The following is a 12,734-nucleotide window of genomic DNA, read 5'->3' as shown; positions in this document are numbered from 1 at the left end:
TCGGTCTTGGATGGGTTGAGTCTGAGTTTGTTATCTTTATTTTATCTTCAGGATCTGGCCTTCTAAAGAGCAGTCAGGGTTGATCTCCTCTAGGACTAACCGGTTTGATCGCCTTGCAGTCCAAGGGACTCGCAGGAGTCTTCTGCAGCACCATAGTTCAAAGGCCTCAATTCTTTGGCGCTCAGCCTTTCTTATGGTCCAGCTTTCACAGCCATACATTGCAACTGGGAAAACCATAGCCTTGACTATACACACTTTTGTTGGCAGACTTGTACTTTGTAACAACTTGTACTTTGTCTTTATCCCACTAAACACTTCTGCATTCTAATGGCTTAATTTTTGGTAGAAACTGATGTTGGTGAAAGAACAAAAATTCCATAAAGTAAGAAGCTTGTGGTATTATTTATTTATTTATCAAGTCTATATGGCTACCCATCTTTCAAAAAATGACACTGGGCAGCATACAAATGGCACTAATTACAGGAGCATGTAGGTTTTTAGATTATGCAGACCTCTTCGTAATTCGTTATTAAAGTGTGTTAACCACCAGTTGAATTTTCCTTGGGTTGACTCAGCAATAGAGTCGGGAGGCCGATCTAATCAACTTGTCTAATCAATCTAATCAATAGAGACAAAACAGTGCTTCATGGTTCTGTTGTATATGCCAAGAAAGATTATGTAATCATATCTATTTTAATTAGAAGCATTAGCATGGGCTTGTTGGGGAAGGGGAAGGGCTAGTGAAATAATGCATGTAGTTCTTAGTTGTATAGCCAATTTGTCAACGGAAGCAGCAGTGTCTTTCTAAGTCACAATTGCGTTAGAGACAACAATTGCTTTGCAGAGTACCAGCTTCCCATTTAGTTATTATGGCCCTTTGTAAAATAGTTGGATAGAGCAGGTGAAAGATTAAAATGTTCCAAAGACAAAGAAGGCTTGGCAGATGTTAAACTCTCTTCCCTGAGTGATTTCAGTAAAGTGGGTCACCCTAGCATTAGTAATACCCTTTTCCTTTGTGCTCCCTGAGCCAGGCACAGCTTGGGGTCTTCTTTGTAGCCCTGGGATTTGTTCTTAGGTTTTCTCTGTATATATAATAATATCCCTCTTTCCCATATCCCTGTCAAAGGCTGTCTACATGCCAGGGAGCAGAACTGGCTGAAAGTGGCACTCTGATCTGTTTTCTTGCAAAGAGAATTTCCCCTGAACAAGATTTCACTCAGAACAAACAGGTGTCAGGCAAAAGGAAAGTTGACCTCATTGACAGGAAAATGTTACTGATAAATATAAATATTTATGTGGAGTTTCCTGAGGAATAAAAATATGTGAGCCTTAATATACATGATTTTGGCATTCCCTAAAACACCTTTTTAAAGGAGGACCTAAGCATTATCTGGAAGAGAGGACTGAAGTTGTTGGAGGTGGCTTGCCTAGGGCACCCAAGCAAATTCATAATAAATAAGATTTGAACTAGTTTTTCCAGTTTGTACTCATCCCTCTTAAGGAGATTGGCGGAATCTACCATTAACATGCATGGATTTTGGACTGAGTCAAAATGTTTTGAAAGGAATACAGTAACAGGTCCTTTTAACACGTGGTGACAAAGCTGACCTATTTTGTATATTCAGACAAACAAATGGGGCCAAGAGAAATGTTTCTGGAATGCTCACTGGCTATTTCTGGCTTTATCTAATGAAGAACAGCAGTTAGATTCTAAATTCCAGGGCTTGACTTTGGACTACATGTCTTGAAAAGGTGTATACATTTTTCAATGCAGTGACTTCACTGTGTGCAGGTTCAATCCAAACCTGTAAATATGTCCTAATTCATGGATATGAACCCTGAGGCCCTCCATATATATACTCACACGTCCCTCCCCACTGGCCCAGCAGATGGAAGCTATATAGCTTCCATCTGCTGGGCCAGTGGGGAGGGACGTGTGAGTTGTCATTCAGCCATATTGGAGGATTGTTCCAGTTAGATGCAGTGCAAATATCAGTTTATATTTCTACAGATGAAGCAATGGCACTGGGGACAACTGTCCTACCTTGTCCACGGATTAATCACCAGCTGTTGGGAAAGAATTGTACTTTCTCTTTAAAAAAAGATGCTAACAAAATTCCTCTGCAGTTTAGCTGTCTTCCAGTGTATGAATGTACAACTGTCTTTATATAGCACAGTTACGACACAATATAAGAAAGTAGATAAGTGGCAACACTATTGTCACTATTTGCTGGCTGCTAATCATAACACGCCTTTTCTTGTGTGTAGATGTCACTCCTAGGATTCACTTTTTGTTTTGAGCACAATTGATTATCACCATGCAAAGATGATTTAAAATCCCTTAAATCACTAAGCTGTGCCTTCTCTTCTTTTTCTTGTCCAGGGGCTGCAGTGAATCTAACACTTGTGACTCCAGAAAAAGCCATCAAGTTAGCTGCCAATGATTTCTTTAGGTACCATCTTGCCAAAGATGGGTAAGTGGAGTGTGGGGCATATTTCACATAAGGATTTCCAACAAAAATGGAACAATCAAACTGGAACATGTCACTGTTACTCCATTGTTGTGTATTTTGCCCCATTATAGTTCACAGAACAGTTAAACATAAATATCTTTGTTGATTTTGCTGCTATAATGTTCAGCTGCTTTATTGTGCCCACAATATAGAAATGGATACATCCTAACTCCAGAACAGGCAATTTGTATATTTTTGGAAACGGGACAGACTATCAGCTTTTGACATGTCCTATTTGGTACACTATCAAAATATGATATCCTCCTTATTCCAGGGCAGGAATGGTTGGTACTTACTGCTTTGGTGTTCTAAAAGTAAGTCAAAGATAACTACTTGATGCATCTTATTATAGCTTAATAAGATTCCAACTTCTGTATTAAGACAATATCCTTAATATGCAGATAATGTGAAAAAATGCAGTTTTCTAGTTTACCAAAACACTTTAAACAGTATATAGCAAGGCAACAAAGCCAGCTTGGAAGCCATGGGAACTTCACATTGTCATAGTTTTATGGTAAAATTTGGGATTAGATTCAGGTATCCAAATTATTTGACTAACTGCAGAAAAAACATTTTTCCTAGAACTGTTTTCTTTTTTTGGAAATACTACAGAAGAATTAGAAATAAAAGAAAGAAAGAAATAGAAGAAAATAATACAGAATTGACAAAAATTTATAGTATTTAAATCTAGATGTGGAGTTTATAATCACAAGATAATTGTTATCATAAAAGGGAAATCCTTTCTTGGGCAATTAAATCATTATATTTGATTAATTTGAATAACATTGCCTCTAGTTATTTAACGCCACCTACTAGAAATACAATTTGTGAGATCTTTTGAGGACTTTTTATGACTTTTTATGCCAAGTAAATAAATTAAAATGCAAATGCACACTTTTGTTTTCTTCTTAGAAATAATAGTTGGGACAGGGTTTAACTTCTGCCTACACCATGCAGTCTTTTAAATATCTCCTCCTCCAGTAGTTGCTATTCTCTGAAAGAAATCTGACATCAGCACCAAGATTTGGAATAGAGAAATTAGGGAAAATAGACCCTCCTCATTTCCACATATGTTACAATCCTAAACAGCCCCTCCTCTTTTATAACTATGCTTTTTACTTACACTTGCCTATGACTACCTTGTTGAAGATCAAAGCGAATTGCTCAATTAATAGAAACATGCAGTTTTTCTTGCCTTAACTTTGGATTGGACAAAATGATTCATAGCTGTAAGATGTCATTCTGATAGCTGATGAGAATGATGCATGTGGAAAATGAAAGTGAAAGCCAGTCCCCAAAGGGTCGCTTATTTCTGTCACTAATTTTGGCTGCTAAAAATACTGTGTTTAATAGACTGAACTAAACTGCGTTATTTTTTTATTTATGACATGCAGTAGATTATGTCTCTGTATGTTATGATACACCTTCTCTAAAGACATTGTGAATTTGATTAATGCCTGTTCCTTTGTCTTTACAATTCCTGGGAGAAAGGAGACTGAGCACATGATAACTTTTCATGATATCCAATATGCAGCCAATCGTGGGGTAGGAGTGGGGTTTAGTCAGATCAAGGGTGTGTCAACCTTGTCAACTTTAAGACCTGTGGACTTCAACTCCCAGAATTCCCTAATCAGCCATGCACCTGAGTTAGATCTTGGCAAAAAGAGGGATTTAGCCAACCCTTTCTCCCAAGATATTTTTCCATCAAAATCAGTTTTCCTATTATAAATGCTATTACATTTACGGTGAGAAAAGGCTAAAAATATTTTAAGGTACTTTGGGTTAGGAAGGAGCTATAAAACCTATCTTATTTGAAAAAATAGACCAAAGACAAAGGATTATATATTACATTTGTATCCACTCCTGGAGATATTTCTACTCTGATCAATTCTGTAAGCCAGAAAAAGAGATCCTTTTCAGGTTTGGAGAAAGCCTCAGTCATGCGTTTCCTGTCTTTAATCCAGATTTATCCTGATACTATTTGTCGGGATAAATAATTGCAAAAGATTATGATCCTTACACTTAACTTCAGAATGCCTTTGTCCTGGGAAAGGCTTACTGGAACACTGAATGTGAATCCATAGATGTGAAGCTTTGTTATCTTTGAATGCAGAGAAATTGTGAATCAATGTGTTGAAACAGAAGCCTTTGCAGTAGTGAAAGCTGGACCAGAAATGATGCTTTAATTTGGGATGAAGCTGTTTGATGTAGTGCTTTGCCTTGTCTTCCACTAAGGCTGCTAGATACACTCCTTTGCTCCTTCCTCAAGTCACCTAAAGATATGAAATGTTCAGTTTGTAATCATGCTATCTGAATTTTAATAGTCAATGTATAAAATGAATATTGTTTTCCTGCAGAAGGGGGCTGGCAGCTTGAATTAATATTACCAGTTTAATCATGCAAACATTCAGGGGCCCTTTTCATCTGAAGCACTGATTACTATAAAGCAGCCACAGGGATTTTCTTTTTTTCAGTGGGTTGCATAAGTAATGTCAGGATTTTTGTTTGTTTAAGCAGCAAACTTAAACTGGGATTATTAAATTCAGTAGTATATCTGCTTTCGTATGTTCCCTATGTGCATTCTCAATTATGACTCTGGGTTGACCTTGGGGGTTACATCCCCTGTATTTGTGATAATCTAAAACTTCTAAGGATGCAATGGGCCACAGAGTCAAATTCCTTGTGGAATGCATGGAAATGCATTTCTTGAAACACATAATTAGCATGTTATGGCTGTTAAATGATTTGTTGATAACAGCAGTACCAGATCAGCGGAACTGGTTTTACCTGCTTTAGACATCTGGTCCCAAAGACAGTTTTGTAGCATCATAGACGTATTTGTGTTAGAAGTACCGGTAAGAATAAAACCAGTAGAATGGAATTGGTTCTTGGTGTCAACCTTAAGTATTAAGAATGCACATTTGCATGTCCCTCAGTGTAGTAAAAATATTAATACATGTGCTGCTTTTGCAAATGAGTGATTGCAGAGATAGCCAAAAAAAAAAAAAAAAAACCAAAACCCCAGCTGGTACTTGAGCTGGAATTTTAATGATTTGATTCAGCACTGTAGCACACACGTTTTGAAGAATACAGAGCTATGTTTTTCCATTTCAAGACCAGATATAGAATTGTTTCAAGTGCAGATCATGTTATTGTTGGTGTCCGCATTTTAGTACCCTCAGCACACCAGTTGTAAAAGCATGGAAGAAGGTGGGAGGTTTTTCTGTATTCCCTGGGGAATCTTGCCTTCTGTCCCTGGGGCTGTGTTTGGAGAGGGGAGGGATGATGATCAGCACACAGCATTGTGAAGGAAGGTGGAGTGGGAGGCCTGCTGGTGGGGACTGTTAGTTCACAAAGTGAGTGGAATGTCATCATGTGCTGCTAGAATCAGTGTCAAGAAAGTTAACTGGTTAATACTAACCTGCTTAAGCATGTTGTGCAAACAGTGCCATAATGATAACAATACAATTGGAGAGATACCTCATAGGCTTTTATGCCTAGGTATTCGCTGACCATAATTAATCCCTTTTTTTCTCTGCATAGTGTGCACTGTAATGTATGTGCTGTATTAATTTTTGAACTTGCTGATTGTTGCTATGAGAACTATTACCCTATTAATTATTTTTAACTATATCCCCACTTTCATTTTGTCTGTTTCCCAAGCACTGTGATTTACAAACAACCATGCATGATAAATAACCACAAGAAGCGTAAAAATATCCTAAAAGATCTGATTAAAAGTGTAACAAGTCAGGGGCCATCCTAAGTGGGAACATTCAGTTACCATTGGGGATAAAGTAAGCCCAGTAAACTGAGACTTAACCATGTCCTTCTGTAGATAATTTCATTATATAGGTTATATTTTTTTCCTTTTAGAATCTCTTGGAAATCTCTATTAAGCCATCCACAGTATCTGCCTAAATATCCTTAGTAAAAGGGAAGCACTTCTCTGAATAATTGGTTCCACTGTCAACCATATTACCATATGCTAATAGTAAAATTAGCTTATAATAAGATGTTGGAAGGAGTTGTTCGATTATTGTTTAACTACAGTTCCCATGGCAGCCTTCAATAAAACATGCTGTGTATCTCCAATCTCTCTAACAGATATAACCCAGTTCAAGATGTTAGTTGTATTTTATACCAAATGATGGTGGACTTCATGAGGGCAAAGAAGAATAGTCAAGGCCTCTGAAAGGCACAAATCCTCTCAAGCACTGTGAAATTTGCATCTAAACAAATATTTATAGGACTATGTACTTGCAAGGGTCTGAAAATAGTATCTAGCATTGCACTGCATAATTTCTACAGGCGATTTTGGAGCATATGTACACTATCATTTGGTCCCATTGGGTACTGTGACTCAGAAATTGCCAAATGTTTTCAAACACTTAAAAAATGTTCTGAGTATAATCTTTGTTTAGTGACTGCCTCATTTAGTGACAGTTTGCTATCACGACAGTGATCAAAAAGTAAGTTTACGACCAAGCCTTGCACTTGTGACCTTTGAAGGTCTGTAAAGCAAAGGAAAGCTGAAGTAAGATTGAAAGCACAGTTGTTGTTTCAGTTAACAACCACTTCACTTAATGACCAAGTTTCCGGTCCAGTTATGGTCACTAAACGAGAACTATCTGTATTACTTTTTCCAAAAGAACTTTATCTTCATTAATATTGACTCCTTCCTGTGGTGCAATATAATCTTATTCTTTTTATCTTGACCTTCACATTGCTGTTTAGGGTTGACCAAATACAGTATATTTGCTGAGCTTTGTTTTTTCCCTTCCTATCTATTAAGCATGGTTGCATTAACTGTTTATGCACCCTATCCTAATCAGCAGGGAAATTGATACCTCCTTTTTATGTTTCTTGTAAGTGATATTGTTTTGCTTAACAAACAAAAATGAGAGAGAACTTGTGCTTACAACGCCTAGTTTCTCTATGGCATAGTATCTAGGAAGTATCTTCATCAATTCACTTTTTGGTAAAGAGATGTTCTTTGATTGGCTAGCCACGTTGTAACGACCATTCTGCTGAAGTACCCATGTTTTCAAAAACCTAACTGTAGCCACTACCACCTCACCCCCATATTCAAAATCCATTTTACTAGGTAAAATACAGAAAGGGTGATAGCCGAATGGAATGGGGGAAATTCTGAAGATCAACTCCAACCTTTTCTTTATCACTTTAAAAGCCTAGAATATATATGCTAATTTTAGTTACGAGAGAGAATTTTTTTCTAATTTTATATTATTCTTGGGAAATTGTTTCAATTCAATTGTTTCAATTAATACTGAATATTTAATTTGTTTTAAGTACAGCTGTAATTATGTTCATGGGGTGGTTTTTTGTTTTGCTAAATATGGTATGATCTTTTTTTAAGGGTCTACCATTGGTCTTCAGTTTACTTACTTAAGACTGTTAAATTGTAAAGGCTTATTTAAGGGATTTCTGGTTAATGAATGATGCATTTTTGAGTACCTGTAGTGGAAAAGTGGATAATAAATAATGATTGTGGTGATAAAATTAATGATTATAATGTAAAATATTAGATAACTTTTACTTATCCAGCATTCTTTAGAACAGTATTTTTCAAAGTAGCATCCATCAGACTGCAGCTTCCAGAATGACTTCAGCCTAGCTAATTAGAAATGGTGGGAATGCTTTCCCAACATATCGGGAGAGTTTTTCCAAAGTAGCCTTCCACCAAACAGGAGAAGCTCAACATTTTACCAAAAATAGATATCACAAGCAGGCTATGACCTAGTTTCTGCACATCCTGATCCAGAAACTAAGATTATTTCAGTCACGTTTCAGTGAAAAATGTGGGGAAAAGTTTTGGAGGCAAGTGACAAACTAACTTCAATTTTTAAAATATTGTAGCTCATCATAAAATGAGTAAAAGTATTTTTAAAGTAGCTAGTGCCCACTTCTCAGTTTTTGAGTACGCAGAAATAATTTTCAACAGATATTCAAAAGAAAATCTAAACCTATGAAGGAGTTAAGAATTATTTTGTGAGAAAAAACTAATACAGAAAACTAATCCCTTAGAGAATTGATTCCCTGACGGATTCTATTCAAGGAGGGAATTGATTGCTTTAATGGTTTAAAAAGGATATTGCCAACTCTGTTTTCTTTTTGTACCAATGTGACTTGGGTGCAGTGAAAATTCCTTCCTATATTCTCAAAGGAGAAATCTATATTTAGTGATTTGATCATCTCTGCTGTGGCCTTACAACTATAATCTCCTCAGATGAGAGAACTCCGCACCTAAGCAGCAATCATGCAGACTGAGGAACTGGCTGCATGTGGTTGCCTGAAGCTATTTTTCTGAGCCGGAGAGGAAACTTGAAGCAGTGGCAGTCCCTCTAGGTAAGGGGATGAATGTTATGCTACTCCAGGCTTCCCACAGAGGGAAGATTTTGATGGATCACAGATGCTAAGCTTCAGCTATGTGGTGTTGGCTTTGAAGACATAACTGGGCAATGTACCACCTCATTTCCAGCTCTAGCTAGTGGCTGGTAGCCAAGATCTTTGGTTGCTCTGAATTCTCTGAGAAGTGACAAATTAACCTTAGTGCCAAAAATAGCCCAGCCTGTGCACTCAGAAAGAGGGTTCCACACTGGATCTCTGTGTGATTTATGCTAAGTTTACCTAAACTATGTTTTCCTGATACTCTTTATTCAGTGTAACTAAAGTGATTTAACAGTCTCCTCTCATATTTTCCACCATGTACAGTAACAAGATATATTAAAAATGCAAAAGAATGAGTACATATTAAAATGCGGAAACATTGTTTCAGATCATTCTTTCTGATTAGGCTGGTCATTGGTCATGGATGCCTTGTCAAAAGTCCCTTCAAAAAAACCCATATAAACATCATAAAATGTTTCTGGTCATGAAGTTAAATATTACGTTGAAAAGAAGAAAACAGAAAGTCTCTGAATTCTACTAGGAGGCATGAGTATGGGAGGGCTTTGTTTTTTTAATCAAGTAGCATATTCTTTTAATTCTGGCTTTGAAGATAACCTCTTGATGACTTGAGTGTGATGGGATTTCAGCCTGTTCTATTCCCAACACTGTGAACTGCTCTGCTTTTGCCTAGTATTACAGGCTAAGAATTTCAGATTTGATCACTTATATTACACTAAGTTATCAAAAGTATCTGAACCTTCCTATTTGTTTGTAGCCAGTAGTGGAAAACAAAAAGTTTAATATTTAATTCCCTTAATCCTCAAGTATTTAATTATTTTTCTTTTCTCCCATAAAAATCATACAATATGGTGGCAAATTTTATAGGCACCCTTTGAGATTACAAACTTCTACAACAGTAGATTGTAGTTTGATGGAAAGGGCTAAAACTAAAGCCAATATGCCTCAGGGTTAAAGGGATGACCCATGATGCAGTTGCTTTTCTCCTTCATCCCCCTTATATTGTCCTCCTTGAAGGTTACTTCTTTCTCAAAGTGTTGCCTGACCAAGAAGACCAAATTCCTTTCCTGTTATCCTCCTTTGCTCTCATGGTGATGATACTCCTGTGGCTACAGTCTCCTATTACATTATGACCTTCTAATGTCATCAGGTGATGACAGCTGTAGGTAGTATTATGATTTGCATTACACTTCTGCAGAGCCAAAATACTGTAAGAGAGAAATTTACTGCCTAGCACTGCAGTGGCTTTATTTCCAAAACAGGATTCTTGTCAACCTCTTAGAGAGACATCTAGCTTTACAGATTAACATAACTAATTCCCCTGGAATTTTTTTTCCTTGCCTCCAATGTTTGTGGTTTATTTGTTTGTGTCTTCAGTGTTTTGCCAAAGAGTGTGCTTGGATAAATCTGGCTGTAGTTCTTGTTTTAAAATAATAACATAGAAATGATCTTTGAATAAAAGCAAGGACAGTATATATTTCATTTTTCTGAGTGCTGTCTTTGTTCATTTAAAAAAAACGTTTGGTCTTTCAAAATTGTGCTGCAGTGCTGTGCTATTGAGCTAGTAGTCTTCAGATTTTATATGCCATTGCATTCATGATCAAGAAGACCAAACTGGACAGGTTTGACGACTCTCATTCCCTTACAGTTTGTTTGTCATTTGATTCATTAGCAGTAAAAACTGGGCATTTGACTGAAAGAACAAAACTTGTCTGGTTTGTTGTTGCTGCTGCTGCTGCTGCTACTGCTGCTGCTGCTTGAAATCAGATTATGCTGAGTGGTTGGATTGCTTAGTTGATTTTCTTGTGTGTTTGTTTCTTTCTCCCTGTCTTTTTGCCAGGGGCAAGTTGACGCTGCCGAAAGAGATGCTGGCCGGTTGTGGGGCAGGGACCTGCCAGGTGATTGTCACTACACCCATGGAGATGCTCAAAATCCAGCTGCAAGATGCAGGCCGAATTGGTACCTTATCTCTCTCTCTCTCTACTTTCCTTATAGTGCTCATGTAATAATAGAAAATGCATCCAATGATTCCTAATAATGGGAGAAAGCTAAGAGTGAGCTACTTCATGGGTAGTGGGACTTGAGGCAAGCTATCCTAATTTAAGATTTTACAAAGAGAAAGATGCAGTTTTCCCAAACCATCCATCTTAGGCATAGATTTAGATTAAAATTTCCACCATGTCCTGAAAATGGGCAAGAGTCATGGAGATAACAGGATGTCCTCTATAAAACAATGACAGGATGCCAGATTGGGCATATTGAGTTATTGTTACTCTTTTTTTTCACCCATTGCAGTTGATAAAAGACTCAGCAGGTTACAATCACAATGTTATTAAAACATCCATGGTACAATTACACATCTGCGTAAATAATCCCTATAAAATTAAAAAAATTAAACCAAAGATAGAAACAGCTAACTAATAGCAGTAAATATACGAAATGGATGATTATATTAAGAGTCAAAAGGTTTCTTAAATAGCCCCATTTTTAATAGCTGAATTCAATAATAAAGTTTAGGAATACATTTGGAGTCTGACAAATTAGAGCTATGATAACATCAGTTTATTTACCCTTTGTTTATGGAGAAGTCTTTTCTCTTTTTGTCCAGACATGGGTGATTTACCTCATATATAGGACTCTTTTTTAATGAAACTGGATCTTATAAGTATTTAAATAGTGGAGTAAGGAAAGGAAAAATAATAGCTTTCTTGTGGTAGTAAATTATTAAACTGGAGAACTCACGCAAGAAAGAGAATTAGTCACTTGATGCTTTTATTCAACTTGTTCTCTTTTCCCCACTTGTACAGTTGCCTTCCGAAGCCCTAGTTTTGCCTTACGCAAGTTTTATGTACCACTCTTCTAATTCTTCTACACACCCCCACACCCCCACACAGAGACATACACACACTTTTTTTGTGGACTGATCTACTTCAAAACTCAATCTGTGCAGAGCAGGAAAAAGATGAATATGTGTGCTCTGAAATGGTGGGACACACAAAATTAAATATTAATTTTACTGATTCAGGAATGGTTCACCTCATCTTCAAATGGACACCTTCCATTTGAAGGTGGAAGTGTTGGGGTGCGGGTCCCCAAGCCAACAGTTCATAGTGCTTGTGGGAGCCACTTCCACCTCCTTCTGGAGTGATGTTAGTGTGGGACATAGAGTTGAATGATAAATGACTGCTATTGTTGGAGCTGAGTCAGCCACACTTCATTTATTTTCTAAAGCCTCAGTCTAGTATAGACATTATGTCAAGCTAGACTGCTGTGAATGAGCTATATTATCTCTTTATACTTTTATTTGCCTCTTTGTCCCTGTCTCTGCATTTTTCAGTTCAAATAAGCTAATGCAGATTCTTTTTATTATTATTATTATTATTTGCAGAAAATTGCCACTGTAGCACAAAGGTTGACATAAGTATCTTGGTTGCTCAGAAACTATTTTAACTCTATACACTAGCTTTGGTAAGATTTCATGTAGCCTACTCTGTGGCAAAAAATAGAAAGATTACAAAGAGAGTAGTTAATGGGAAAAAGCAGAGGGTGTAGATTTTAAACATAAATTAAAATGGCTGCCCCTGATTTGTGCCCTTAGCTGATAACAGCAGAAATTCAGAGAGGGAAAAGTAAAACTTTTACAAGATTAAGATTTGAGATTAAAGGTGATTTTTTGGTCTGGCAAGATCACAAAGCTTGTCAATACAAAGCTTCCTAAAAAGCATCTGCTTTTCCTGAAGCAGTTAAGAAACAAATTTCAGAAGTGATTAGAAAAGGAATTATATGAACCCA

The 12,734-nt window shown here is 36.9% G+C and overlaps 1 protein-coding gene across 1 annotated transcript in view; it reads left to right on the top strand.

Moving 5' to 3' along the window:
• SLC25A22 (solute carrier family 25 member 22) overlaps positions 1-12,734 on the top strand; it is a 65,731-nt gene that overhangs the window by 42,867 nt on the left and 10,130 nt on the right. The window contains exons 5-6 of the mRNA XM_070957390.1: positions 2,384-2,474; positions 10,783-10,901. Of these exons, the coding sequence (XP_070813491.1) occupies positions 2,384-2,474; positions 10,783-10,901 (210 nt within the window). The remainder of the gene's footprint in view (positions 1-2,383; positions 2,475-10,782; positions 10,902-12,734) is intronic.

This window comes from Pituophis catenifer, unplaced genomic scaffold, assembly GCF_029215685.1.
Source record: "Pituophis catenifer annectens isolate HBS135680 unplaced genomic scaffold, rPitCat1.0.hap2 SCAF_1, whole genome shotgun sequence".
Taxonomy (NCBI): domain Eukaryota; kingdom Metazoa; phylum Chordata; class Lepidosauria; order Squamata; family Colubridae; genus Pituophis; species Pituophis catenifer.
Note: the sequence above shows the minus strand (reverse complement) of the source record. Positions and strands in the feature narration are given on the sequence as shown.